The sequence below is a fragment of the Panthera tigris genome, chromosome A3 (assembly GCF_018350195.1).
Source record: "Panthera tigris isolate Pti1 chromosome A3, P.tigris_Pti1_mat1.1, whole genome shotgun sequence".
NCBI classification, from domain to species: Eukaryota; Metazoa; Chordata; class Mammalia; order Carnivora; family Felidae; genus Panthera; species Panthera tigris.
In genome coordinates, this window is record NC_056662.1 from 21,547,377 (window position 1) to 21,561,855 (window position 14,479).

Sequence of the window (14,479 nt, forward strand, 5' to 3'; positions counted from 1 at the left end):
GCTGCAAGGGAGCGACAGGGCCAGGTAACTTTAAGTAGAGCGGTCAGGGAGGGCTTCTCTAAGAAAGCAACACTAAAGCTGAGACCCGAAGGCTGAGAAAGGTCCCTCAGTACATACGGAGCTGTCGTATCCTTTTTATGGTTTTTAAGAACATTCAGGCAAAGGGAACTGGTGCAAAGATCTGGAGGGAAGAAAGGGCTTGAGGCCCTCAGAGACTGGAAGAGAGGCCGCTGTGGAGAGAGTGATGCAAGACAAAGCTGGAAGGGTGGGCAAGGGTAAACCCCGCACAGCCTTGGAGACCGAGGGAAGGAGTTTGGATTTTATTTTGCAACCACTCTTAAGTCTGCGTACTGGACTAGTTGCTGGGACGTCACTGTTGACTGGGAAGAACCGGGCCCCTGCCCTCGTGGCAGGCTGGCTGACTGCTTACACATTTGAGACTGTGACTTGCTTCCGCAGTCCGAATGTAGCACAGACTTCCACCTCTAGTACTTCAGGGAACTATACTGTGTGTCGGTTTGAGATCTTAAAAATATATTGAGGAAAGGCCTATTAAATATATCCTCTCAGGAGATATCTCAGTGTGGGCCTTGAAAACTGAATTCCCTTGGATTGCTGATATCTTTGGTCATCTCTAAAGGAGAAACCCTGTGTAGCACTTTTTTTTTTTTTTTTTAATGTTTATTTTTGAGAGAGAGAAGGTGGGGAGGAGCAGAGAGAGAGAGGGAGACAGAGGATCCAAAGGCGGGCTGGGCTGTGTGCTGTCAGCGCCCCTATGTGCTGTTGAGCCCCAGTGTGGGGCTCGAACTCACGAACCGTGAGATCATGACCTGACCTGAAGTCGGTGGGAGTGGAAGTGTGGTCTCACAGAACCTCTAAAAGGTCTGCAAAGAACCCCGCACACGTTTTAGGAAATGAAAGTATATCAGGAGGGTTAATTCCTTAGGAGAACTGACTTCGAGGGCAGTACATTTAATCTGGTTGTTGTTTTTTAAGTAATCTATATACCCAACGTGGGGCTCGAACTCACAACCCTGAGGTCAAGAGTCGCACACTCCACTGACTAAGCCAGCCAGGCGCCCCACATTTATGTTTTGGATGGAAAGTTTCAACCTGCTCTCCGAAGAGGTTGCCCCAATTTAAACCCCTATCAGCAATGCGGGAGAGTGCTAATTTTGCCACGCCCTCATCCACACTATATTCCGGAGCTTTTTGCTAATCCTTGCTTATCCGATAGGAGAAGAATAGCACCTTATTATAGTTTAATTTACATTAAGAGGGAGGTTGAGCTTCTTTTCATATGTTTAAAAGCCATTTGTGAGCCAAGACTTTAATGTCTGGCACTAGCCGAATGTAGAAATAATCTTCGCAGCACGTCCACTCTGAGTATCGTAAATGCTGGGTCCTGGTTTTAACTTGTTGGGAATTCGATCCCTTAGAGGATACTAGGGCCTGACACATCTGGGGATGGGGCATTGAAGAAATGGCATGGTTGATCCCTACACATGGGGATCTCTAGATCCTGGATTGAAGGCTCTTACCCAGCATTATCTCTCTGCCGCTCCCACTAGCCTGGCCCTGCCATCTCCCCTGTGTTTTTGCTCCTACTCTGTGCACATGCTCCTTGATGGAAAGGAAATTAGCAGGTGCTAAAGGTTATCGGAGGCATTTTTCCTGCTGTCTGTAAGAAGAGGGTGAAAATTCACACTGGGGTTTTCTTGTTTCTTTAAGTGTTAGAGCCTTTTTTGAAATGAAGCCCAGGGGAACCCCAGGGTACAAGAATAGTTGAAATCAGAGCTGCTGGGTTAGAGAGGGGTTAGAAGTCCTGAGTCCACCCCCTTTAGCATGCTGTCTTTTGGGGCCCTCCCTGTTGTGGCCCCAGGACATTTCTGCAGAGCCCTAGGGCTCCAGTTTGAAAACCGCTGGCTCAGTTGATGTTTAAGGCTTATTCTGTGGTGACACATCAGAAGTATTGGAGCATCACTGAAGAAGGGAAAGCTTTGGGGAGAAAATGCCAGCCTTTTATATCAGAAATACAGATGTGAGGGGCTGTGTCCTAAGTCCCTGTAGAGCCTGTCTTCTGCTACTGAGCAGTGCATCTTGTACTCAGGATTTTGTCACTTGCATGTATTCTCCAGTCTAGCATGTTTTTTCATCCAGTATATATCTTGAGCACTTACTCCATGCTGGGCATATTGGATTCCAGTGGCGCTCCATGGAGCATGGAATCTAGTGGGAGATTCAGACCCTAAACAGTAACTCAAGATAAATGTAATTGCAAATCATGGTGAGTTGATGTGAAAGGAAAGAAGATGGTGCTATATAGGAGCCTGTGAGGGACCTAAATTGGATTGGGAAGTCCAGGGATGGCTTTGCTGGGCAAGTCCTATGTGTATTGAGATGTGAAAGGTGAGTTGGAATTAGCCAGATGTGACATAGTGGGGAAAGTATTCCAGACAGCGAGAACAGCATCTGCAAAACATTCTAGGGCAGGAAAATACCTGCCACATTGGAGGAATGGGAAGGTGCCCAGTTAATAGGCAACTGGGAGTGGCTGGAAGATGAGGTTGGAGAGACAGAGGGACTAGATCATGTGGGGCCACACAGGCCATGGCAAAGAGTTTATTCTGCTTATAGAGTACCGATGCCTGTTGTCCCTGACTATGGTGATCGTTCTAACACTTTGCTTACAGCCCAGTGGTTCCCAGACACAGGTGATCTTGGACAACTCCAAGAGCAAAGTGCAGGGGAGGAGGGAAGTCATTTGAGCCAGAGACCAGCAACTCCTGAGAAAGGACTCGAGAATACCACCACGGCGGAAGACATTGAACAATTTTTGCTGAGCTACCTCAGAGAAAAGGATGTGGCGGATGGAAATGTCTCAGATTTTGATAATGAAGAAGGTAACTATTTATTTTGACTTAGCCGTTTTTTTTTTTTTTCTTTTTGAAGCAGATTATTATAAGAATGAAATATCATTACAGAAAGTTTGGTAGTCAGAAAAGTCTACCAAACCTCTAGATCCTGGATCAACCTCACCATGCTAAACATAAGCATCCTCTTTTTTGTGTGTGTGTGTGTGTGTGTGTGTGTGCAATCTTATCCCGTTCCTTTTTGTTGCAAACCTATTTTTATATGGTTGTGGCCACAGTTTCAATGCATTATACCCTTTTTGCACTTAGTTATATAATCAGCAACTCTCCACGTTGCTATAGAGTTTTCATAATTAATGTTTTAATAGCTGCTGCTAAGTATCCATTCCCCTGTGGCCAGTTCGGGTTGCTTCCAGCTTTTCTCTATAATAAACAGCGCTGCAGTGGTTGGTTCTGTGCACGTGACCTTTTCCCTTTTTTTGCATATTTCTTTATAAATCCCAGAAGTGGGATTTCTGGGTCAAGGATATGAACATTATTTTATGCTTGCCAAATTGCCTTCCAGAAAGGTTGTGTCAATTTATACCTTCCGTTCAGTGGTGCAGGATTAACACTGGTTGTACCACAACCTTGCCAACATTGGCCATTACTCGTTTCACTTCTTGCTAAATTAAGAGGTGAAAAATGTTTCTTACTATTTTGCTTGGCATTTCTTTGATTACAGGTAGGGTTGAACATCTTCCTATATGCTTTTTTCCTAACAATTTTTTTCTTCTGCCCATTGTCTGTTCATATGCTTGGTCTATTTACTTATTAGTGGGAGGAGACTTCAGTGTTTTTCTTACCTATTTATACGAAAAAGGAGAAGAGAGTTCAGGCTAGTTGAAGCTGTGGCCTGTTGTTTTATTCACAAGCTTAATCTGGAGCTTCAGGTCACGGAAGGATTAATAAATTGTTAGAATCTCCTCTGCAAATATAAAATGCCAAGTCATAATGAGCTTGGTGGTCTCAGAACTATCCTAAATCGAACTGAGTCCCAAATTAGTTTGTTAGGTTGGAATTGAGCAGATTTCTTTTTCTTTTTTGGTGATCTCTACTCTGAGACTCTGGTGAACTGAAGCCAGTACTTCCAGGATAACAGGAAATCGTAGTTCAATGCAACTAACTACAGCAAGTTCCTTCTAAATAGCAGAGAAGCATCACAGGCCCCAGATAGTGATTTATGCAGAATTGAGTCATTGCCTTCCCTGAGGACAGTTTCCCAATCTGAAGTCTATTATCAGGCCTTTTCTTCTTGGTTTTATTTCTGAAGCCAACCCAGTCTTTGTTCTCCCGACCTGCACCCCATACCCAAACCCAGAAACCCAGAAGAAGGAGAGGCATCATGATCCTTCGTAATCCGGATTTGCCATTCTTGCTGGAAATTCTAGCATTGTCCGTGAATCCATTCTCTCATGATTAGGATCTTCTGGTTCTAGTTGATGTTGGCTAGGAGCAGACTGAATGAATCAACCTTTCTCCCAGTAACGGAAAAATCCACATCCCTCAAATAACATTCTGCAGTAGGTGAATTTCAAACAACAAATCCTCCTCTGGGAAGAAAAGCACAGCCTTATCATTCTTATAATTATCATTCATCAAGTACACACCAAACACTTGGCATTATAAAGAATGTCTGGCGTGATGTTGGTTTGACATGTGTTTTTTGTTTTAACCACAACGAAAGCACCTCGCGTACCTGAGGTCCCTTTCTCCAAGAAATCCAAGCACTCTACAGATGCCTTTTCATTTATCTTTGCAGCATCTGGTAGAGATAGTGTGGCCTGTACTATAAGATTCTGTTTTTTCCAGCAGAGAAAACTGAAATGCGAAAGAGTGAAGGGAACGACGTTCAGCTCGGTGGAAATGAGCACAACTAGTAATGGGGGCTTGGGCAGGGGGAGCTGGGGGCTGTAAGTAGACAGAGGAAACATTTTCCGGATAGGGATTTTGGCCTGGGTTTCATGCAACTCCCACGTCTTTGTTGTTGTTTTAATTTACAAACTTACGCCTATCACATGCGACACAGCACTCTAGGCAATGAAAGAATAATAGCTGGTGACATTCATCATCTTTAACTCTCTCAACACGCAAATGAGGTGGGCATGCTTTGTACCTTTTTTCCAGATGAAGTAATGCAGGATGAGAGGGTTGCTAATAGGTGTGTAGGCAGGACTTGAACTGACCTCCTTTGACCAGACCCCCTCCCCGTGCATTACATTAAGCTGCCCTGCTATTATCTCTCGTGCAGCATCAGTAAGGTCTGATCTTGGCCATTAAAAGGTCTTACAGGCTGGTGGAAGACACACGAGTCCTTTCGTCAAAGAATGAACCAAGAGGAAAGAAAGAGTAAAGGACGGAGCAAGGCCAGCCCAGGAGCTGTCCAGCGTCAGAGCTCCAGATTAGAATGTTGCCCTCTTATGTTTTTATCTTAAATATTTATTAATGGAAATTTAGAAAAGAGCAAAAAACTTTGGAAAAAAATTTTTTGGAGAAAATTTGAAATGCTGTATGATCTCACGACCCCATCTCTCTTAGTATTTCATTGTACCTCCTGCTATGCAAAAATGTATATAATAATGCTCCCACTGTGTATGCAATTTTATATGCTGCTTTTCTCTTTTTAACACAATATTCTTTCAAAAACATATTCCCTGGTTGGTAAAGCCCTTGGCAAACACAAATTTGGGGGCCCTCGTGATATGTCATTGTACGGATGTAACCTCCTTGAGCGGCCATGGAGGGGTTTCCCCCCCAGTTTTTAGCAATTATAGTTAATTCTGTGGTGAATATCTTGACTCGTAGCTTGACCCAAATTTTACATGGTTTCCTTAGGGTCGTTTCCTAGACACTTTCCCTTGTGAATACTGTTCCCATGCCTGAGGTTGGGAGAGTAAGTCAAAGTGGGCATCCCTCATAAAACACTGTCCCCGGTTATGCTTTCTTTCCAGAGGAGCAGTCAGACCCTCCCAAAGGGGACGAGCGTGACACCGGTCCTGATGTAGAGCCACCACTGCCAGTGCAGGTCCAAATAGCCGCAGATGTGATGGAACGCTGCATCCATTTGTTGTCAGATAAACATCTGAAAATCCGATTGAAGGTCAGTGTGCAGCCCTTTCCCTGCGTTTGTGGCAGCAGGACTCGGGTTTGGTCCGGTTGGCAGTGACTGCACGGATGAGCAAGCAGCCGCCCTTATCTCCTGGTCCATGTGTGGTGGCCAAGAGAAGACCTCAGGAAGAATTTATCTGTGGGATGGCAGCCTCACGTCCTTCTGTATCGGCTCAGATGTCAAAAGGGAGCCAAGTCCCCTTTCTGGAATTAAAAACCGCACAGTGCCGTTGGACATTCATTGAGTCTCCAAGGGAAAGGAAATCATACGCTTTGGCAGGGATATCATTTTCTGAAGCGACTTAATGCGGGATGCAGGTTTTAATCCTTGGGAGTGGTCATTCTTCCAAACATGACTCTGGCCTCTATCTGTTTCTGTTTCCATTTCACACTTCTTAGTCTTGTATCCTCGTTTGCTGGCAGTTTCCCGAGCAGCATCCCTGTCCCTTAAGTCCCTTAAGCAAGGACTTAAATTGTGCAATAGTGAAACAGGATGGTGGGGTGTGTGGGGGTGGGGACAGGGCTTTCAGAATCACCTGGAAGAAGATCACACAGCCAAGGGAAGACAACGCAGCCTGGCCCGTCCCTTCCCCATTCCCAGGCAGGCCTGAGAAACACAGCTGCTTCAGTGAGTTCCTGTTAGTGATGAGAGTGCATTGCCCTGCTTGGAGTGATGGGCTAGGAAACCCCAATCCAGGATTATCTCACATTTGTTTAGTTCCCCCAGAGACACTTCTTAGCACTCATCTCTTATTCCATTCAGCAGGTACTCTTTGAGTGCCTTCTGTATGCAAGGCTTTATTGTAGACGCCTGGGTGATGCATTAGCAAAGTGTCTTCCCTTTCATAGAGGCTTTGTAGCAGCTATAGCCACACCACAGTTATTGAAATCATCAGCGTTGGAATCAGACCTCCATACTTGAGTTCACATCCCGGCTCTGCCTGTGCAACCTTGAAAAAGTTAATTCACCATTTTAAGCCTCCATTTCTTCTGTAAAATGGATGTGATGGTACCTACCTCACTGAGTTGTTGAGTATAAATATGAAACAGCCTCACACACACGTTTATTCACTTAATGTTTATTGAGGACCGCTACAGGTCAGGCAGAGGGTGTCTAGAAGGATATGAAGCCAGCATTCCTGTCTTCATGGAACTTCCTGTCTCTTGTGGAGAAAGGCAATATACAAACACACACCTATAAGGTATGGAAATCTCTGACGGTAATAAGCAGGTTCTAGGATAGAAAATAGTAATTCACCCATCCAGTGAACTTGCATTAGGAGCCTACTCTGTACCGAACCCTGTTGAATAAGACAGAGCTTATACCCTGATTTTGACCAAGTCATTGGGGAAGGCCTTTCCTGAGGTGGTGATATTTGAGCCAAGACTTAAAGGCTGAGAAGAAGCCAACTTTCCAAGGGGCAAAGGCAGGGAGATGAACATTCCAGGCAGAAGGAGGAAATGTATATCTTGGAATCAATGACGCCCGACCTAATTTGCCCAGTTAGTGACAGAACTCACACTCAGCCAGTGATGGCAGTGCCGTTTCTGCTGGGCTACTCTGCTCTCCGCTATACGCCAAGGTTTCTCTTATTCTGCCTGCCTGTTCCCTCCGAGGAGCAGGCCCACTTCTGTTCCTTGTTTCTATTCCAGTGTCAGTGTGACCAGCATATAATAGGCACCAGCAGGATTCACCACTCCCATGTTGGCAGACCTCGCTCTGTCTTATTCAGACGTGCTCCTTCCCCTGTGCTGTGAAGGCTGGCCGTCTCGAGGAGGAAGGCCTACAATGGTCATCATCGTGACCCCTGCCGGCGACACAGAGGCAGGCCAGTGGTCTTCAGTGTGCTCTGAGCTGTGGGAGATCAGGAAACATTTTCAGGGAGGGTGACAAACCCAGTTTACATTAGGCTACCCCGAGCCTCTCTTCTGAAAGTGGACTTGTATCTCGGCTGCCTACTTGGCCTCTCCATTTAGAAGAAAGAGCATGTGACCTCACCCAACATCTCAGCCTCCTCCCTTCCACCGCTCCTGCCTCATCCAGAGGCGCCTACACCTGTTCAGTTGCTGAGCCTGACCCCAGGCAGCCCCTTTGGATAGATTCCTCTCTTTATTGCCCCAGTATGGAGTCCATCAGCAGGTGAAGCCATCCCAGGACAGACCTCAAAGCCTTTCACCCCTTGGCCACCACCCTGTGCCTGCATGCCCTCCTCTCAGGGGCACAGTGCCAGCTCCCTGAGGGGCCTACTGGCCTCTCTCTCCCGCTGCAGGTCCCTCTCCCCACTCAGTAGCCAGAATGACCTTTTTAAGACACGAATTGTATCCTGGCACTTTCCTGCTTAAACCATTCTGATGGCTCCCTACTGCACTTAGTACAAAATAAGAAATTCCTAACATGACACCTTCACGGTCCCCCTCTTACCCCTCCTCTGTCATGCCGCACACGGCCCTGCCTTAGTTTCCTAAGCCCTGCAAGCCCTCCCTCCTCGGGGTCTTCCCCGTTGGCTGTTCCCACCTTTAGGAACTTCTAGGAATGCTCTTCCACTCCTCCCGTGACTAACTCCTACTCTGCCAAAATCACATCCTCTCTTTCAGGTCTTGGATGTGCTGGATTTGTGTGTAGTTGTTCTGCAATCCCACAAGAACCAGCTCCTTCCCTTGGCTCACCGGGCCTGGCCCCCACTCGTGCACCGACTCACAAATGACGACCCCCTGGCAGTGCTCAGAGCCTTCAAGGTACGGTGCTGCTGCCCCACCACTGTCAGTCATGGGAGTGGGGGGTGGTCAGCACAGAGCGCAGCGGTGTCTTTGGGGATGGTTCTTTTTATCAGGTTGCAACATCACGTACTTTGAAGAAAGTATAGCAAAACAAGAAAGGCACAGAAAAGAAAGTAAAAGTCTCTTATTTTGAATTTGAAGCAGAAGGAACTAGGAGATGAAAAGGGCTGCCGGTATTTATGGAGCACCCACTGTGTACCTGGCACATCCTCACATACGAACTCCTCTCCTTACAACAACCTGGCAAGGTAGCTACTATTCCCCCCCGTTCTTGACAGAGGAGGAAACAAGCCCAGAGAAGTTAAGGGATTTTCTCAAGATCACACAGCTAGTACGTGATAGAACCCAAATCTGTGAGTTTGTGCCCATGTTCTTCGCACTGCACAGGAGTCCAGGGGAAGGGGCCTAGATTCTAGCAGTGGGCATCCTCCGCCCATCCAGTGACTTGGGGCAAAGCCCAGGACCACTCAGAGTCACGTTGGCCTTAGGACCATGTGTTCTACCTTCCTCATGGTATTGTCGTCAAGGGTAAAATGGGACTATTTGGTGAAATACTTTGGAAAGTTAAAAACCATATATATATATGTCAGGTATTATTCTCTTGACTTTGTCTTATATCAGCACATGTATTTCGGCTTATTTATTTATATCCTTCCTTGTTCTGGAACGCACGTAAGGCAACCTACAGAAATATATTTATCAGGGCAAGCTAACATAAATTAGGAGTATGTGAGGAAGATAAGGCAAGGAAAAAGGATCCGTAGGGACAGAAAATGAAGCCAGAAATGCAACTAGTGTACTTGGAGCAAGTGTTTTGGTTTTCTGTATGATTCTTCAGCATAGCCTAGACCAAAATATAAGCTTACGTTTAAAACATAAAATTGTCAACGTTGTTAATATTTTTTTGTAAAGCAAAATATGCAAAATCACACACACACAGAAAGGGGAGGAGGGAGGTTGGGGGGAGGGGGAAGGAGGGAGGTCTTGCTAAATCTTATTCAGATGTGCTGCTTTCCTTTGTAGAAATTAATAGGTAATCTGAAATAACGGCAAGTGTAGAAAAAGGAAAAGATATAAAGATGTGTGTGCTCTGAGGCTGCTTTCCCACTCCCAGACACGTCGATGACATCTGAGGTCTGTAACGCCTTGTGCAGGCCAGCCGAGGGACCTGAAATAAGGGCCTTATTCTCTGCAAAGTCGGCATTCTCTGCTGGTTATGCTTTGCTTACCAATTTTTAAAGAAGTTCCTATTATCCTGTATATTCAGCCTTGTGCAGCAGGGCAAAACGTTTCAATATGTTCTGCTAGAGAAAGTTTAAAACGAGACGTGCAAAGAAACCGCCTGTTGTGGAAGATGGGACAAGGGTAATGTACAAAGGAGATGGTGTGATGGGACGGGAAAGGCCCCGACATGGCCCTGACCACTGGGTCCATGCCCCGACTCAGCCGAGGGGCCTCAGCCAACCACTGCCCTCCCAGTGCCTGCGTAGCAGCAGCTGGGCCTCACTGTTTGTGTTTGTTCAGCTAGCTAGGGTTCAAAGCACAAGCCTTTTTTCAAGGGATGTTAGGAAGAGTCAAGAGATGATCTATGTGAACTGCTTTAAGCTTTTTTTTTTTCTAACCAAAAAAGGGAGGAAAATCAAGGTATTAATCATATTATTCATCCAACCCAAGATTCCTTTGACTTATTCCCCGTGTAATCTGTATTTATGGATAGAAGCAGCCATGCCTTGGGAGCAGAGACCTCCGAATTCATAACTGTCAGAATCACAAACCACGGGCAAGGAATTAACAGCAGTAATTCTATTTTTTTTTTTTTTTTTTTTCCAAGAAGAAATTGAATTACCAGGCATTCCTTAGCTCTCTGCTGCCGTGGCGACACGCATTCACCACATTGGGGGCTGTTTCTGCAGGTCTTGCAGACCCTGGGAGGCAAGTGTGGCGACTTCCTACGGAGCCGTTTCTGCAAAGATGTCCTGCCGAAGCTGGCTGGCTCCTTAGTCACCCAGGCTCCTGTCAGTGCTCGGGCTGGGCCAGTTTATTCCCACACACTGGCCTTCAAGCTGCAGCTGGCCGTGCTGCAGGGCCTGGGCCCCCTCTGCGAGAGACTGGACCTAGGTAGGTACCAGCCCCTCGCCCCTGGCGACACGCACCCCGCGTGGTCTCGCCGCCACTCTTGCGCTCCGTGCCCGGTTGTGCTCCTCCCTCTCCTTCAGTCTCCCTCTGGCCTCATTTTTCCACCTATCTTGATGTGTTTTCTGATATGCGGGATGGAGTAAAGAGCCCAGGGCATCTCGCCTAGCTGTTCCAGTTTCAGCGGACAGCAGTGGGTTACTGCTTGTCCCAAATGAAGTCTGAGGGCCGATGCTTGTTTCGTTTTTCCTCTCCGCAGGTGAGGGTGACCTGAATAGAGTGGCTGATGCCTGCTTGATTTACCTCAGCGCCAAACAGCCCGTGAAATTACAAGAGGCTGCCAGGAGGTACGTCTGCTTGATCACCCGCATCTCTCTACGTTTGCCCTAAATTATCGATGATTTGCTAATGGCGAGCAGAGTCGAGCCACGTCTGTGCTCTTCTCTCCTCGCTCTTCTTGCCAGGTTACGATGGTTTCTTTAACTGGGCCAACTCTAGAGATGGTATTTTTACTGGACGCGTTTCTCTTTGCAAGTAACCTTTTCCTCTGCTGCAGTGTCAGCAGCAATGCCAAAGGGGCAAAAAGCAGAAAGACGCTGTGCTGAGGGGGACAAAGCAGTCTCCTGGCCGGAGAGAGATCTGCTCCTAGGCCCTACTCTAGTGACCAGGTGACCCTGGCGCCTCTCCGGACCTCAGCTCCTTTGCGTGCAAAGCAAAAGCCTTAGGTTACTGATCTGGCAGTAAGATGGCAGAAGTGGCTTCACTCCACGGAGCATCTTAACGGCTGTCAGGTGCTCTAAACCCTTGCAGAGTGTGCACAAAATTGGGTGTGTACAAGCAGACACGTAGGTTCCTTTTTCTAGGTAGAGTCCACAACATGCATCTGATTGTGGAGAACTAATAGTTCTCCCAATAACCAAGAGTTAAACTCCATGGACTAATAGTTTAAAAGGCCTTTTCTGGCTCCGAAATTATGTGATTATAATTTCCAAGAGTTGTGCTTGTTCGAGAATAGCTGCGACACCTCCAGTGGAAGAACTCGCTTTCCTCGAGTCCCAAAGGGCTTTTCTCAAAAGCTAAAACCAAGCACATCATCAGTCCCCAGACTTGAGACCAAAAATGCACTGTGGCCCCCTTTCCCCAGCTCTCCATCCGTCGGGAGAAAGGGGACCAGAGTGGACTTGCTATCTCCTGGGTGTCTGCAGTTAAAACAAAAGTTGGCCTCTCTGGCCTGGCTCTGTGTATTACCCTGGGCCCTGCAGCTCTGGCTCAGAGCAAATAAACAGTCCCTCCCACTTCTTAGGCTTCTAGAAACGTGTCCCTGAGTTCCCTTGGTGGGGTAGGAGTCATCTCATTCCCTGAAGGGCTGCAAGGCTGCTCAGACTGTGAAATGAGGAAGGCTGCTTGCCCCTTATAAACCTTGCAGTCTCTGGGAGTGATGGAAATATCTTTTTGAATTGATTTATTGTCCTTTGCAATTTTTTGCTCTTGATTTCCCCAGTTCCCTTTTTTCTTTCTGTCACTTCCCCGTCACTTCCCCTAGGCCCAGAATCAGTCATGGTTTCTGGAGCACAGGGGCGCATCCCAACCAGCTTCTTATCCTCAGACATTCTTGTTCCTTAAAGAACCAACTTAGGGTGAAAAGAGTCTCCCCACCCCCCCAACACACACACCCCTGGCTGTGTTCCTAAAGCTAATGGTGCTGATTTCAGGTACAACCCAACAACGTAATAAATTCATCCTGAAGCTTCTGTGTGCCTATTACAACCAAGAGTCACAACGATCTGACTTTCACATTCTCTGCCCCATTCTACTTTTTCTGCATCCACCCCGTACCTATCCTTCAAGTTGAGAACCATCAAACAGGCTAATATTCGCAATTCATTATCTTTTCATTTCTGATTTTCTTTTGTGCCGCTAAAAGCAATTAAACCTGGAATTGGACCTTGCTGAATTTTGAGTTGGTATTCAAGGTGCCTCTGGAGGAGGAAAACGCAGCCAGACCACTTGACTGCAGTGCCTTTGTTTGCTCTACCGCATTCCATTCGGGGTTGAGTCAGATGACCTCCCTCTTGCCAGGCTGGGAGGGGAGGAAGTGCAAGGTTGATTGGTTCACAAACACATCATCTGCAAACTTATTTTGAAGTCAAGGGAAAAAAACCAGTGTTGTCCTTGATCAGGAGCTGATTTGGCATCTTGATTCAGAAACTAATAAGCTCTCTAAATGGGAAAAGAAGCCTGAGACAATGGGAAACCTGGTCTCTTTGTGAGCCTCCTTACTGCAGGAAGAGAGGCGGGTGGCTGGGTACTGAGACACTCATGCCTGCAGGGACTGATGAATCAGGTCCCCTAGCTCAGCAAGTGGCCCCATCTTCCATTCAGTTGTCTGTCCTTCATTTTTCTCTTCCCTCACACCCTACATCCGTTCCAGAAGGGAAGCCTGTCCACCTACCTTGCAGAATTTCTCTTCAGACTGTCTACGTCTCTTCACTTCCAAGCCACCAGGCTAGGCCACCCACCCTCACCTCTTACCTGAACAATTGCAGAAGCCTCCTCGCCGCCCTCCCCCCCCCACCCTGTGCCCACTCCTGCCCCTCTGTATTCCCCCCACACAGCAAGCACTGACACCCGCCGCCCACTCATGGGAGAAGGGAAGGCTGTTGTGTTTGTTGCCAGGGCCCAAGGGGGAACCCTATAGCCAGAGGGTAACAGAAACGCAGTAAAAACCAGAGCTGTCCACAGATGCCCCAATGCCCCGGCTTCCTTGGAGCTGGTGAGTTTCCGACGCGGGGTGGATGACCAGCTTCATTTGGAAGTGGCCCCTCTGTCTGACACGGCTGGTGAGGAAACAAGTGAGGGCCGGTGGCTGCTCTGAAAGGAGGTAGGTGAGCAGCTGTGTTAGGGGGGATAAGAATTTTCCTTCTGCTGTACCCTTCTAGGTTCTTTGGCTGGTCTAATAATTGATACAGGACAGATTAGTGGGAGATAAACACTTTTTTTTTTTTAATTTCATATATAAGGGAGCCTTATAAAAATATGAGACCCTGGGTCACATGGGGCAGTTGAAGCTTCCTTGCCATCCTGAGGAATGGTCTAGGGGCCGGGGCTTCACAAGGGGAGGGAGCAGGGTGATCCACAGGACCTAAGATCAGGTGTTTGGTAATTAGATGTTTGCCCTGCCATACACCTAGGTTATTCTTATGAAAAGTTATCTCTGGTAATAGTTCTTTTTCTGGGCCAGGCTCCCTATTCGAATTTTTTTAGGTAGTTAATGGAGAAGTAAAAGTTTTTCTTGAAACTGCTGGGTCTTGATTCCCTTCAATCTCAAGTCAGTTCACACACCAAAGTGGCACATTTTGGGGCAGCCTTCTCTGTTCCCCTTCACATGTCTGTGAGTCCAGCAGGTCGGGGCTGGGGCCTCTGAGGGGCGGCCTCCCTAGCGTTGGCATGGAGACAAACTCAGCAGTTCCATGAAAGTTCCTCTTTGTGTGCATTACGGTTGGCTTTTTCCTCCCTCCTGTTTGCTTTTCCTGGCTCCAAAGGATGAC

General features: G+C 47.1%; 1 protein-coding gene across 2 annotated transcripts in view; it reads left to right on the forward strand.

Moving 5' to 3' along the window:
- TTI1 (TELO2 interacting protein 1) overlaps positions 1–14,479 on the forward strand; it is a 44,612-nt gene that overhangs the window by 20,284 nt on the left and 9,849 nt on the right. Inside the window, exons 3-7 of one of the 2 annotated variants that reach the window (XM_007077708.2) lie at positions 2,694–2,903; positions 5,864–6,012; positions 8,616–8,756; positions 10,712–10,916; positions 11,191–11,278. In XM_007077708.2, coding sequence (XP_007077770.1) covers positions 2,694–2,903; positions 5,864–6,012; positions 8,616–8,756; positions 10,712–10,916; positions 11,191–11,278 — 793 coding nt within the window. Of the gene's footprint in view, positions 1–2,693; positions 2,904–5,863; positions 6,013–8,615; positions 8,757–8,939; positions 9,047–10,629; positions 10,672–10,711; positions 10,917–11,190; positions 11,279–14,479 lie in introns of those variants that run through there. The other variant, XM_042980425.1, reaches the window with a different exon arrangement.